Source organism: Salvia miltiorrhiza, chromosome 1 (assembly GCF_028751815.1).
Source record: "Salvia miltiorrhiza cultivar Shanhuang (shh) chromosome 1, IMPLAD_Smil_shh, whole genome shotgun sequence".
Classification (NCBI taxonomy): domain Eukaryota; kingdom Viridiplantae; phylum Streptophyta; class Magnoliopsida; order Lamiales; family Lamiaceae; genus Salvia; species Salvia miltiorrhiza.
The window spans coordinates 72,519,915-72,532,971 of NC_080387.1; the positions used below are offsets into that span (position 1 = coordinate 72,519,915).

General features: G+C 37.9%; 5 protein-coding genes and 1 non-coding gene across 10 annotated transcripts in view; 2 read left to right on the forward strand and 4 right to left on the reverse strand.

The window, feature by feature from the left end:
* The window catches only part of LOC131005889 (7-deoxyloganetic acid glucosyl transferase-like), a 57,830-nt gene extending 50,623 nt beyond the window's left edge, over positions 1-7,207 (reverse strand). The window contains exons 1-3 of one of the 5 annotated variants that reach the window (XM_057933002.1): positions 6,495-7,154; positions 4,831-5,703; positions 3,689-4,430 (exon numbers count right to left, since the gene is read on the reverse strand). In XM_057933002.1, coding sequence (XP_057788985.1) covers positions 4,366-4,430; positions 4,831-5,703; positions 6,495-7,017 — 1,461 coding nt within the window. In that variant the 5' untranslated portion in view covers positions 7,018-7,154 and the 3' untranslated portion in view covers positions 3,689-4,365. Of the gene's footprint in view, positions 1-3,571; positions 5,704-6,494 lie in introns of those variants that run through there. The other 4 variants (XM_057933003.1, XM_057933005.1, XM_057933004.1 and 1 more) reach the window with 4 other exon arrangements.
* Positions 336-456, forward strand: LOC131007459 (U5 spliceosomal RNA). Its single transcript, XR_009096158.1, has one exon. It is a non-coding gene; the product is annotated as a U5 spliceosomal RNA (small nuclear RNA).
* On the reverse strand, positions 656-2,137 carry LOC131005954 (uncharacterized). Its single transcript, XM_057933079.1, has one exon. It carries the CDS (start codon positions 1,836-1,838, stop codon positions 852-854), a length of 987 nt encoding a protein of 328 aa, XP_057789062.1. The 5' UTR covers positions 1,839-2,137; the 3' UTR covers positions 656-851.
* LOC131006017 (18.2 kDa class I heat shock protein-like) lies at positions 3,572-4,181 on the reverse strand. Its single transcript, XM_057933169.1, has one exon. It carries the CDS (start codon positions 4,179-4,181, stop codon positions 3,723-3,725), a length of 459 nt encoding a protein of 152 aa, XP_057789152.1. The 3' UTR covers positions 3,572-3,722.
* Positions 7,208-7,892: 685 nt separating the features above from the next.
* On the reverse strand, positions 7,893-8,472 carry LOC131006009 (17.8 kDa class I heat shock protein-like). The gene has a single exon (XM_057933161.1). It carries the CDS (start codon positions 8,470-8,472, stop codon positions 7,993-7,995), a length of 480 nt encoding a protein of 159 aa, XP_057789144.1. The 3' UTR covers positions 7,893-7,992.
* A 158-nt stretch (positions 8,473-8,630) lies between these two features.
* On the forward strand, positions 8,631-9,580 carry LOC131005967 (17.9 kDa class II heat shock protein-like). Its single transcript, XM_057933098.1, has one exon. The coding sequence runs from the start codon at positions 8,631-8,633 to the stop codon at positions 9,501-9,503; it is 873 nt and encodes a 290-aa protein (XP_057789081.1). The 3' UTR covers positions 9,504-9,580.
* Positions 9,581-13,057: the final 3,477 nt, after the last annotated feature.

Consider the following 13,057-nt stretch of genomic DNA (forward strand, 5'->3'; position numbering starts at 1 on the left):
AGGAAAGTGTCAATTATAGTGGGACAAATAAAAAAGGCAAGTGTGTCAATTCTAGTGGGACGAAGGAAGTATAATAAATCAAAAGGGCAAAGAAGGAAAATTTATAGCAATGAGAGGAGAAATCTAGCAATTCAGATAGTTTCCCCACTCCTCTGTTTTCTTCCTCTAATTTCTCACTTCTGAGATTATGTAAATTTGGATTTGGGATTGTATTAAGCTCCAACGAAAATTATTAAGCTAAATAACATAACAGATATCCCACATTGAAATAATACATGTTGTGACCACAAATCCTCCTATTAAATATGCATGATCATATCAATCATTTTCTCAAGGAGCTGTGCATTGAGCACACAGCGAACTATTCTTTCGCCTTTTACTAAAGAATACCGTGTGCTCATTGCAATTGAGCAGCATACACATATTTTTTAAGGGAATTTCTTGTATTTAGAAGTTCCCAACAATTAAAGTTGAAATGTTGCGTCACATTCCTATTTTCTAAGTTGGATGCAGTATCCATATGATATTTTTCATAGCTACTCAAAATGTTTACTTTACATTATTAATAAAATGAATATAATTTTTAATCCTGCCAATTTGACGAGATAAGAATAAAGTAAAATCAGCTCAAATGAGGATTTTAGGATATCCCGAATTTTTAATCGATCAAAATAAATAAATAATTATTCTTACTTATTTTTGCTAATCCTTCAAAATAATAAACGCCCCTTAGATTACAAATCATTGCAAACACTGACCATCAAACACACATTATGACATTAATTATTAAAAAACTCACAATTTTTTTATATAAACTTCATAAGTAAATAAAGAAATTTAAAAACTTTAACTTAATCAGAAATATCAACGACCTTGACTTCTGATTTCAAACCAACTTCCTCCTTGGCCACCGTCACCGTCAGCACCCCATTCTTCACCGTGGCCTTCACCTCATCCACCTTGGCATTCTCCGGCAGCCTCAAGCGCCGGAGGAACTTCCCGCCGCTCCTCTCCTCGCAGTGCCACACGCCGCCCTCCTCCTCCTCCTCCTCCTCCTCGTTGCTTCTCTCCCCACTAATCTGCAAAACCCTACCACCTACAACCTCAACCCTAACTTCCTCTCTCCTGAAACCGGGAACATCCACCTTCAACACATGCGCCCTCGCCGTCTCCTTCCAGTCAACGTCAGCGCTCCCCACCTCTCCCTCGCCGCCGCCGCCGCCGCGTCCCACCCCATCCCAAGAGATCGTCTTCGACACCACGCGATTGCTCCGAGCAATATCAGTGAGGTGCAGCGTCGTTTTCCCTCTCTCATCCACAGGAAAGCGACTCGAGAAATCCACCAAATACGGCATCTTCACCACTCGATAGTGGAATCTATACATAAGCGTAGCTACGCCTTCGATTTCGACATCGATGCAAAATGAAATGCACGAGTCAGAGAGAGCAACGCAGTAGGTGGGGTGGTAGGTGAAATAGATGGGGCCATCGCGCAAGCTCGATTCAACCATGCCCTTGACAGAAGCAGGATCTTTCATTCTCTTGTCGCGGAGAGATATTATTGCAGAGGTGTCTGAACCTAGCTTCGTAGGTTTCAAACCCACCTGAATCATTCCGACATGAACGCAGCTGTAACTGATTTGATGCACTCGTTTGCGAAATTTGGAGAAGAGGGGAAACGTCGCGAATCCTTTTTGTAATGGGATTTCTTTCTCCACAGTTTTGACTCTGCAGTTGGGGAAGAAACAGGAACTGCTGCTTCGACCGAAAACATCTGAGGCTGAAGAAGGAGGCAGCTTCCAATCTCGGAGAGATTTTTCCGAATTTTCAGAGATCATAGCTTCGAAATTGATAAATATATCTGTAATTTATGAATAAAGAAGTGAGATGGGAAGAGTAGAGAGAGTTGGAATTAAGGTTCTCAATGTTAGGTTTGCACAAATTAAAGCTAACATTAGCATCAATGATTGTGTGGAAACAGTGCATCTACTTTGTTGGTTGAATATGTTAAAACTTTGCTCTAATAATGGAGAGCGCATTAAATTAAAAGAAAATGAAAATGAGACAAGTAGGTATTGTTTCATTTTCCTTTTGAGAAAAAAAGGAGAGCCACCTCACTTTCTTGGGGAAAAGGGCATGTCGCAAAATTAAATGATATTCCCCTCCATCCATCCACAAATTAAAGCCTCATTTCATGCTTGATACGGAAATTAAAAAAAGCTGATAAAGATATTATGAGTGAAATTGACTAAAGTGATAAAAGTAATTGACTAAAGTGATAAAGGTGTTGTAGGTGGATCCACTAGTCATAAAGGTATAGTAAATATAGAATATAAAAATGATAAAAGTGTTGTAAGGTGGATCCATTAGTAGTAAATGGTAATGAATATAGGAAAAGAAGGAGAGTAAAAAAGTATAAAAAGCACAATGAAACTTTAATTGGTGGATAAAATTTAAGTGCAAATAGGGTTTTAATTCGTGGGCAGATAGAGTATGTATCAAGCCTATACTAGAGTATATATATTTCTTCATCCCATTTTAAATATCTTTTTTTAACCTTAAAAATTCTCCCTTAATTAATTAAATATAATAGGTGGCAAAAAAATATTAAATTTAATTTTTATTAAATATAATACGATATTTAATGTGGGGCAATTAAAAAAAAAAAAAAAAAGACTTGAAGTGAGATCAAGAGAGTAAAACTTGGCATCAATAATTGTGTCGAAACAGTACATTCACTTGTTGATTAATTTGAATAGGTTAAACTTGGATCTAATAATTGGTGAGCCCATCAAAACAAAAATCAAAATGAAATTTAAGGACATGTTTGTATTGCTTACTTTCCTTTTCCGCTTTCATAGCATCACCAAAGTCTTGGTCATCCGAAAGACTATAAATTGCAATCATAGCACCACCAAATAACCCAATTTCAAGGAATAATCAATTCAAATAATTATTTTTAATTGAAAAGTATTTCATCCGTCCCTTCAAGTGTCGTATTTTTTTTTTTGGGATTATTTTATTTTAAATGTTTTATTTTGTTTTTATATATATAAAAAATTATTCTCAAAAAGTGAAAATTATTGGAGCCTACATAACTTTTTGGACTCTACACCACACCATAACCGTACCGAAAAGAAACAAGACACTTGAAATAAGACGAATGAAATGTATTTTAAGTATATAAATAATTATAAATTCTAATTTAAGTAGTGAATTTAACCAATTATTATGAAATTAAACAATAAACATAATTTATTGAAATTGAAAAAATAAAAATACATAATAAAATCCACACGGCTATATAATACTCCCTCCGTCCATGAAAGAACTTCCTAGAAAAGAGTGACACGGATTTTAAGAAAAAAGATTGTTAAGTGTATTGAAAGTGGAGAAAATGTAATTAAGTGTATTGAGAATTGTGAAAATGTATTGTAATTAATATTGAGAGTTGTGAAAAATAAGAGTAACTATAAGTGGTGGGTATAGTCCAAAAATAACTAAAAAGTTTTTTTGAAAACGTTCCAAAAAGAAAAAATAGAAATTTTTTTCATGGACAGAGAGGGTACTATTGTAATTAAACAAACTTTTTTATTAATATTTGACGATTTAACAGCACTCTTTGATCATATTACACAATACACAACTTAATCACCCCATTCACACAAAAACGACACTCACTCCAAAATCAAATCCGAAATTCAAAATAATTTATTATTTATTTAACCAGAGATATCAATGGCCTTGACTTCTGGCTTCTTCACTTCCTCTTTAGGCACCGTCACAGTCAGCACCCCATTCTCCATGGCCGCCTTCACCTGCTCCAGCTTCGCATTCTCCGGCAGCCTGAAGCGGCGGAGGAACTTCCCGCTGCTCCTCTCCACGCGGTGCCACTTGTCATTCTTCTCCTCCTGCTCTTTACTTCTCTCTCCACTGATCTGCAGAATTCCACCATCTTCGACCTCCACCTTAACTTCCTCTTTCTTCAATCCGGGAACATCCACGTTGAACACATGAGCCTCCGGCGTCTCTTTCCAGTCGATGCGGGCGTTGGCCACCGCGGTGGTTTCACGGGCGGAGGAGGGGAAATTAAACCCCTCGAAGGGATCCCAAACATCGAGGGAGAATGGGTCGAAGACGTTGCTGCGGCGGTTGCCGAAGAAGCTCGGAATCAGAGACATTTTCAGCTTTTTAATCGAGAGAATTAATGCGTGCGATTGTTTGATTGCTGAGAATTTGTTGTATAACTTGATGGGGAGAAGGGATGAAGGAGGAGAATTTATAGCAATGAGATGAAAAATCTGGCGGTTTCTCCCATATTCTAGATTATGCTGCTGCTTTCTACACTCCTCTGTTTCCTTCTTCTCACTTCTCGCATTTGAGGCTTCTATGAATTTGGGCTTGGGCTTGAATTAACGGCCCATGCTCCACTGGCCCAAATTGGTCAAAAAAATGAGAATTTAGAAATGACTTAATAATATACTACTCCCTCCGTCTCACAAAAATATGAATAATTGAGAGTGACACAAATTTTAAAAAATATTAATTGAAAATTATTGTAAATGAAAATTGGGTCCCATTTTAAAAAGTGTTGTGAGAGTAATGAATTAATTAAAAAAAAATATTGGTGGGCTATGATGGTTTTTTTGTGAATAAGTATGAAAATGTGGGATAAAAGATAAGAGGGTAATGTACTAAAATGAAAATATTCGTGTTTTTGTGAGACGGAATGAGTAGTATTTATCAAGTTATTTTTGACGGAATATATTTATCAAGTTATGAATGACTTGATAAACTCAATTAGAGCATCCAAATTCCTATAGGACGAACCTCCTCTTTCCACAGCCTTCTTAGCCATTTTTGCCATACCATCTGCCCTTTCCAAGAATTCATCCTTCCTCACCACCATAACCTCTCTAATCGCCTCCTCAATAATCAATCTATCGCACGTATCTTTAATATCAACGCCCGTCTTCCAGACCTCACTCACGAACCTACTATTAATAGTTTGGTCGCCAAAATAAGGCCAGCAGATCATCGGCACGCCGGCAACAATGCTCTCGAGAGTCGAGTTCCATCCACTGTGCGTTAGGAACCCTCCCACCGCGGGATGGTTGAGCACCTCCTCCTGCGGGGCCCACTTCACAAAGTAACCCTTTTCTTTAGTACCCTCCGCCAGCTCCGCCGGAACTCGGCCGTCTCCGTCTTTTCCGGCGACGGAGTCCGGCCGCATCACCCACAAGAATCTCTGCGAGCTATTCACCAAACCATGCCAGAACTCCATCAATTGCTCTCTCGTCACGACCGTCGTGCTCCCGAAGCTCACATAGATCACCGATCTCCGAGGCTGAGCGCTGAGCCAATCTATGCAGCTCCGATCCTCCGCCCAGAAATTGGCTGCGACGGCCGAGGCCTCGGATTTCTTTTCCATCAGCTTTGATTTCTGCTGCTCGTGGATTGGACCGATGGTGTAGATTCTTGGCAATTTCTCGAGCATGAGTGATACGATCGGCCCCTCCAAATCATCGAAAGTGTTGAATATTACTGCTTGTGCTCGTACGATTTGCTTCGTCGCCACTGCTAAGCTCTGAAGAAGCGGCTCGTTTAAGTCGTAGGTGCGGAAGAAGCCCGGCAGGTCGCGGCGGCGGAGGAATCCTTCCATTCCTGGTATGCCTTTTACTAATAAATCCATCGATTTCTCTGCTTAATCCAAGAAGCAAAAAATCGAATTAGCTTCTACAGAAAGTGGTCGGATTAATTCATTACAACAAATTCAAATTGTCTACGATTAGACTACAAAAAAGTGCGATTATGATTCACGGTAGTCTATTTCCACCTAACGCAGAGAAATGGTAGTTTTTTCATCAAAAACTACAAAATATTTTGGCATGGACTACGATACGTTTGCATATACACAATTTTAAAGTCAAATCAAATCAAGTTTATATTCGGCTTTGAAGAAAAATAAAATCGAACCGAATCAACTGAATTTTTTAAAACTATAACCGAAATACCGAACAAACTTTGAAAAATCTGAAAAAAATCGAACAAATCAAAAAAAATTATCTATATAGAAAAAATATATGGGATGTGAAAATTGGAATTGTGCGGTGCAAATTTTACTTTTAGGGTTAGAACTTATAAAATTATCATTAAATAATAATAATAATAATAATATAATAATAATATAATAATTATTATTATTATTATTATTATTACACAAATATAATTAAGATTTTGATTTTTTTTTGTTTTAAAAAATTCAAACCGAACCAAATCAAAAAATCGAATTTTTATGAAAAATAAAATCAAATGAAATCGAAATATCGAAAAAATCGAACCATGTTTTAAAATTTCGATTTGGATTGATTCTATTATTTGGTTTCAAATTTTTTTGTCATCCCTACTACTTACTTAATCTCGTTGAAGCCTATATTCTATTTATGACTATAGTTTTAATGAAGAAAAAGTATATATACACAATAATAGATTACCATTGATGGGAATTTCTTGAGCTTGAATGAGATCATCAACATGAAAATAAGCCCAGAAGTAGGAGGCGCTAGGAGTTCGGAAATAGATCAAGGGAATGCCGTTCTCCTCCGCGAAGTCGACGGCGAAAGTGAAAAAGCCGTCGGCGACGAAGCACGTGGCCGGCCTACGGTGGGGGGAAGCGAGGAAGCCTTCCTCAGCCATCATTTTCTTGAAAAGTGGGACCATGTGGCTCGTGACGGCGGGAACGACATCGGCTACTTTTGCACCGGAGCGGGGGTGGTGGTCGGGGAGGCCGTCGGGGATGCTCCGGAACTGGAAGCCGGGATAGGCGGCGAAGGTGGCGGGGACGGAGGTGTTGCTGAGGAGGAGGCGGTGGCTGAATTCCGACACGATGAAGGTGACGTGGAAGTCGGTTAAGCAGAAGAGATGAGCGAGATTGAGCATGCAATTCATGTGGCCCTGCGCCGGAAATGGGAAAATCACCACGTGCGGCGGCAGCTCCTCTTCTAATTTGGAACTCATAATATTTGATATTTTGGATTATTCAAAATCCTCGAATGACTGTAACTGTTTATATGCATTCATAGATTTAATGAACCATTGAAATATTGATGGATGGAATCTCATGAAGTAGAATAATGCTTCTTACATTAAAAAACAAAGCAAAAAAGTATAAAAATGTCCCTTTTAAAACAGAGCACTATAATGTGGCATTCTTTTATCACTATAATGTCCCTTTGATTTTCTTGAAGTTAAATAATGAATGCATTAATGCAAGGTTGTCCGATTTTAGAATCTATGGAAAATGGTGATATTTTTTTTTTCCAAACTTTTGATACACTCATACACCCTTTCCATAACGTCCCACTATCAAACTTTTCAATTTCTTTTTAATTTGTTAAAATGATTATTTTATTGATCTACTCAATACTTTTTGTTTTTGTAAAAATATCAAAATTAATAGTGGGACAAAGACAATGAAATTTATAATTAGTATGAAGAGTCCATTTAAAAATTAATAGTGAGACATAAATAATTGAGATTCTATGAATTTGGGTCTAGGATTTGTATTAATGGGCCATGCTCTACTGGCCCAAATTCAGTCCATACAATTATATTAAGCTCCAACAAAAATTATTGAGCTAAATACCATAACAGATAATCCCACATTGGAATATTCTACAATGTGACCACAAATCTTCCTATTAAATATGCATAATGATATCCATCATTTTCTATTAAGCAGCTTACACTTATTTTTTTATGGGAATTTCTTCTGGTTAGAAGTTTCTCACAATTAAGTTAAAATGATGCTGTGTATATGAGAAGGCTACTGTAATTTAGAATGTGTTGCTAAAATTCAAATAAAGAAAATTGTTGGGATTTGGTGGTGAAAATTAATAAAGAAAAACACTTTTTATTTAATTATTAATCTGACACAACTCCTTGATCATAGTTTTACAGTCATATTACACAAAGTTCTTCACAAAATACAAATTAACCAGAGATATCAATGGCCTTGACTTCTGGTTTCTTCACTTCCTCTTTAGGCACTGTCACCGTTAGCACCCCATTCTCCATCGCCGCCTTCACCTGCTCCAGTTTGGCATTCTCCGGCAGCCTGAAGCGGCGGAGGAACTTCCCGCTGCTCCTCTCCACGCGGTGCCACTTATCATTCTTCTCCTCCTGCTCCTTGCTTCTCTCTCCACTGATTTGCAGAATTCCGCCATCTTCCACCTCGACCTTAACTTCCTCTTTCTTCAATCCGGGAACATCAACCTTGAAGAGATGGGCCTCCGGCGTCTCCTTCCAGTCGATGCGGGCGTTGGCCACCGCGGTGGTATCGCGGGCGGAGGAGGGGAAGTTGGCGGCGGCGCTGGAGAGAGGAAACCCCTCGAAGGGATCCCAAATATCGAGAGAAAATGGGTCGAACACGTTGCTGCGGCGGTTGCCGAAGAAGCTCGGGATCAGAGACATTTTTAGCTTTCAACTGAAGAGAATTAAAATGTGCGATTGTTTGATTGCTGAGAAATTGGGATGTATCACTGGAATTGGTTGATGGGGAATTTGGTGAAGGAGGAGGTTAATTTATAGTGCGAGAGGAAAATTCCGGTGGTCTCGTGCGAGTTCGAGAAATGATGAAGTCTAGAACTTGCCGGTGCTTTCCAGAGGCCTCTGTTTTCGTCCTCTTCTTTTTTTACCCCCTAACTTGCCGGTGCTTTCCAGAGGCCTCTGTTCATGTTGGAATGATTCAGGTGGGTTTGAAACCTACTAAACTAGGTTCAAACACCTCTGCAATAATATGTCTTCGCGACAAGAGAATTCCAAAATATCTCGACTCTATATGTGGAAGGGTTGAATCAAGTTTATGCGATGGTCCCATTTATTTCTCCTACTACCCTAACCACTGTGTTCATCTGTCTGACTCGTGCAAATCTTTCACCATTGATGTTAAAATCAAAGGATCTGAGGTGGGTATAAGCGCAACGCTTATGTATATGTTCCACTACAGAGTGGTGAAAAGGCCATATCTAATGAATTTTTATCCCGTTGATGAGAGGGGTCAAACCACTTTGCACCTTACTGATATTGCTCAAAGCAATCGCGTGGTGTTGAAAACGATAACTTGGGACCCAGCCAGAAAAGGCGAGGGATCGACGGTTGAAGACGAGGAGGCGGGCGGCGCCGACGTGGACTGGAAGGAGACGGCGGAGGGGCATGTGGTGAAGGTGGATGTTCCCGGTTTCAAGAAAGAGGAAGTTAGGGTTGCGGTTGAAGAGGGTGGAATTGTACAGATCAGTGGAGAGAGAAGCAATGAGGAGGAGGGTGACAAGTTGCACTGCAAGGAGAGGGGCAAGGGCAAGTTCCTCCGCCGCTTGAGGCTGCCGGAGAATGCCAATTTGGAAGGATTGGAGGCGAGATTGGAGAATGGGTTGCTGACAGTAACTGTGCCTAAGAAGAAGAAGAAGAAGAAGCCGGAAGTGAAGATCGTGGATATCTCCGGTTAAGCAAATCACTGTCGGAGAATCGCCTTTTTTTTATTATAAATTAACGGTATTAAATAAAGAAATTTAAAGATCATGCACAGATGACTCGAACCAATATCTTTGATATTAATTCGTTATCATGTTTTAATTAGAGTATTTGTTTGTAGTGTTCATGTGCAGTTAGTTTAAGTTGTGCTGGTGTGTTAATGTGTTAATTAATTAACTTCTCTTCCCCTTTGTACAAAATCATGAATTAATTTATTGTTTTTGTGTGTTTGTGTTATTGACGCATTCAATGTTCGCCAATAAAAATTGTACTCCATCCGTTCCAAGGTGAAGTGTTTATTTTGAGTACGAGATTTAAGGAGCTAACTAAGTGTTATGATAGTGCTAAAGTGATTAAAACGAAATAAGAGTATCATATTTATGGGATTGTATGAAATAATTTTATTAAAACTCGTATCATTCTCAAATGAGCGTGAAATTAGGAGACGAAGGAAATATGTTTTTATAGAAATGAAATAACAATAATGGAACAATCCAAAATAGTAAATGATACTCCCTCCGTCCACGAAATGAGTACCCATTTGTGGACGGCACGGGTTTTAAGAAATGTATGGAGTGTAGTGTAAATAGTTTAAGGGTCCCACTTTTTGAGTGTATTAATTAAAGAGATGTGTGGGGTACACTTGCCAAAAAGGGAAATGAGTACTCATTTCGTGGACGGACGAAAAAGGAAATATGGGTACTCATTTCGTGGACGGAGGGAGTACAATACTAATGTGATAAGTAAGTATTGGAAGATATAGTTGTAGGCACACGAATTTTAACAAAATAAAAAATATTTTATTAATTTTATATCTTTATTTATTTTGGAATCTTATGAAATCCAAGATTAAATATGATATATTATTGATAAAGATGTTACCATATTTCAAAGATAGAGATCAATTTCTTTGGCAGCAAGTCAAATCTAATATTGATATATATCAATCTTCAAGAGTCAATAGGATCGTGCCACATCAGCCCTAAGCCCATAATCAGGTGGGCTCTGGCCCAAAGCTTGACTCTTCCTACAACTATAAATAGGGGTCCTCATATCAGTTCTAAACACACACAAATCATTTGAGAGCTCAAGCATTGAAGGAGTAATTCACTACAACGAAGTCATCTCCAACAATCAAGGCATTCTTCGTGGAAGCAACCCAAAAGCTCAAGTCAAATCCAACGCTCGATCCAGAAATAAGGCGTAGGCCCTCTGCATCAACGTTATAAAGCCCAAAGCTCAAGGTTCAAGGCGTTCTACAAGGAAGTCAACACGTTCTTCATCAAATTCATCAAAGTCAACGTTTAATTCAGAAATAAGGTGGAAGCCCTCTGGATTGACGTCATCAAATACAAATTCAAGTTCAAGTCATCAAATCAAATCCAAGGAGATCAAGAAGGCGAACTTCCCTCCAAAGATTTCAAGAAACATATCAAATTCAAATTCAAGTTCAAGTCATCAAGTCAAATCCAAGGAGATCAAGAAGACGTACTTCCCTCCAAAGATTTCAAGTAACATTTGAAGAGGATAATCAGAGGATCAAGTGGAGATTCGCAACCCGCAACAAATTCATCTCAATCCATATATTTAGGATTTGTACACATTTTTGTATTTCATTAAATTGAATACAATAAAATTTGTGTTTACAATAGTGTTTATAGAATCTGATTCTATAAATTTGTTTAATCAATTAAACAAATTAATGTAATTAGTTTTGGCCCAAATTAATAAATTATTTCTAATTTAGGTCCAATTTGAATTAATTTATTAGGCCTAACTCGCTCTCGCATATCGAACAGACAATACTATACCATTACATTTCCTCCGTGTATGTAAAGCATGCATATTTTGTAAAACATGCATATTTTGTTATTTTGAGCAATTTTAAAAGTATACATTTTTTTATATAAACACTATCTCATCATCTCATCACAATCTTTTTATTTTTTATCCCTACTAATTCACAAAAAAATCATCATGATCTATCATTATTTTTTAGTGTTAACTGTCTGTAAATTCACGAAGTTTCGTTTTTTTTGTTTCACAAATTTTAATTTAGTAATAATCATCCATCATTTATAAATTTCTTCTTAATGTTCATGCACTGATAAAATCCGGCCAAATTTCTTCTTTTGAAGACCCTGAAAGATTACAAATACCAGTCAAAAAAAAAATCTCAACCATAAGTTAAAAAATTATGGAAAACATCCGAATTTTTTTTCATGAATTTACAAACTATTAATCCTATTTTTTTTTTTATTAATTTGTAATTTGTGCCGGCGACCTCTTTTGTCCAAGCAAAATGATAAAACATAATAGAAAGGATAAATATCACTTTTTGGCCCATCGTTTGAATCTTTTCTCAAAAATATCTCATTCTAAGGGTAATTACAAAACAATACCCATCGTTTTATTTTTTTCTTGTTTGTGACCCACAAAAATAATCCGGCCACTAAAAAATGAGGTATTTAGGCGAACACCCATGTGTCAATACACGTGGAATTAAAAAAAAAAATTAACACACACAAATCCTCATTACACGTTGGATTCACGCATTTTACTGAAAAGATCCTCATCTTCATAGTCTGATTTCCGACCTTCACATAACTGCTCCGCCAAAGACACTCTTATTGTTCCAATCAAGACCGGAGAAACTAATCTTCTCAGAGTTGTCAACTCTGCACTCAACCAAGAACTCTTCGTCAAAGTCGTCAACTACAAGCTCACGGTGGTCGCAGCCCTTTTCCACCTCCGTGATAATGAAGTTGGTGGTGGAGGCTCGTCGTTTATTGGCACTGATGGTGGCGGTGGCTGCTGGCGTTGCCGGCAGCGCGTGGCGTGTGGCTGAAAATGTCGAGCTCTAGGCGGAAGTGCGTTTACGAGGAATTGCAGAGCAACGTGGTCGTCATAGGCGATTAGTATTCCTTTTACGGTGACGGCGACGCTAATTACACTGCGCATCCCACCCTTAACGTTAAGGTTTCATCCCCGTTGGGGAATAAGCTGTATGAAACAATGGGTATTGTTTTGTAATTACCCTTAGGATGGAATATTTTTGAGAAAAAGCTCAAACGATGGGCCAAAAAGTGACATTTAGCCAAATAGAAAACTATTTACAGCCTTCTTCTTTATTTTCCTTATTATTTTCTGTCATCAAACTCTCCAATATTTATGCGGGCCCTAATCTAAAATATCCAAACTATAAAGTTCAATGCAGTGTTGCACACAATTATTGAAGCAAATTAAACTGTTTACCACTATTTATCCTTGTCAAATGCAACAACTCTTGTATCTGTTAGAAAATGGAGGTGATTATATAGTGGTTTGAGTGTGGTGAGTGATTGTAGTGAAGTGGTGTAGAGAATATTGTGAGTGTATTGTGTGTAGAAGATAGAGAGAATGATTTTAGAGTGGAGCTCTTGTCTCCAAAGAACTTAGATATTATTAGATAGAGTGATGTTTTTAAGATGTTTGAGATTGTTGAGATTGTTTACAAATGGCTCACAAGAGCTCTATTTATAGGTGTGGG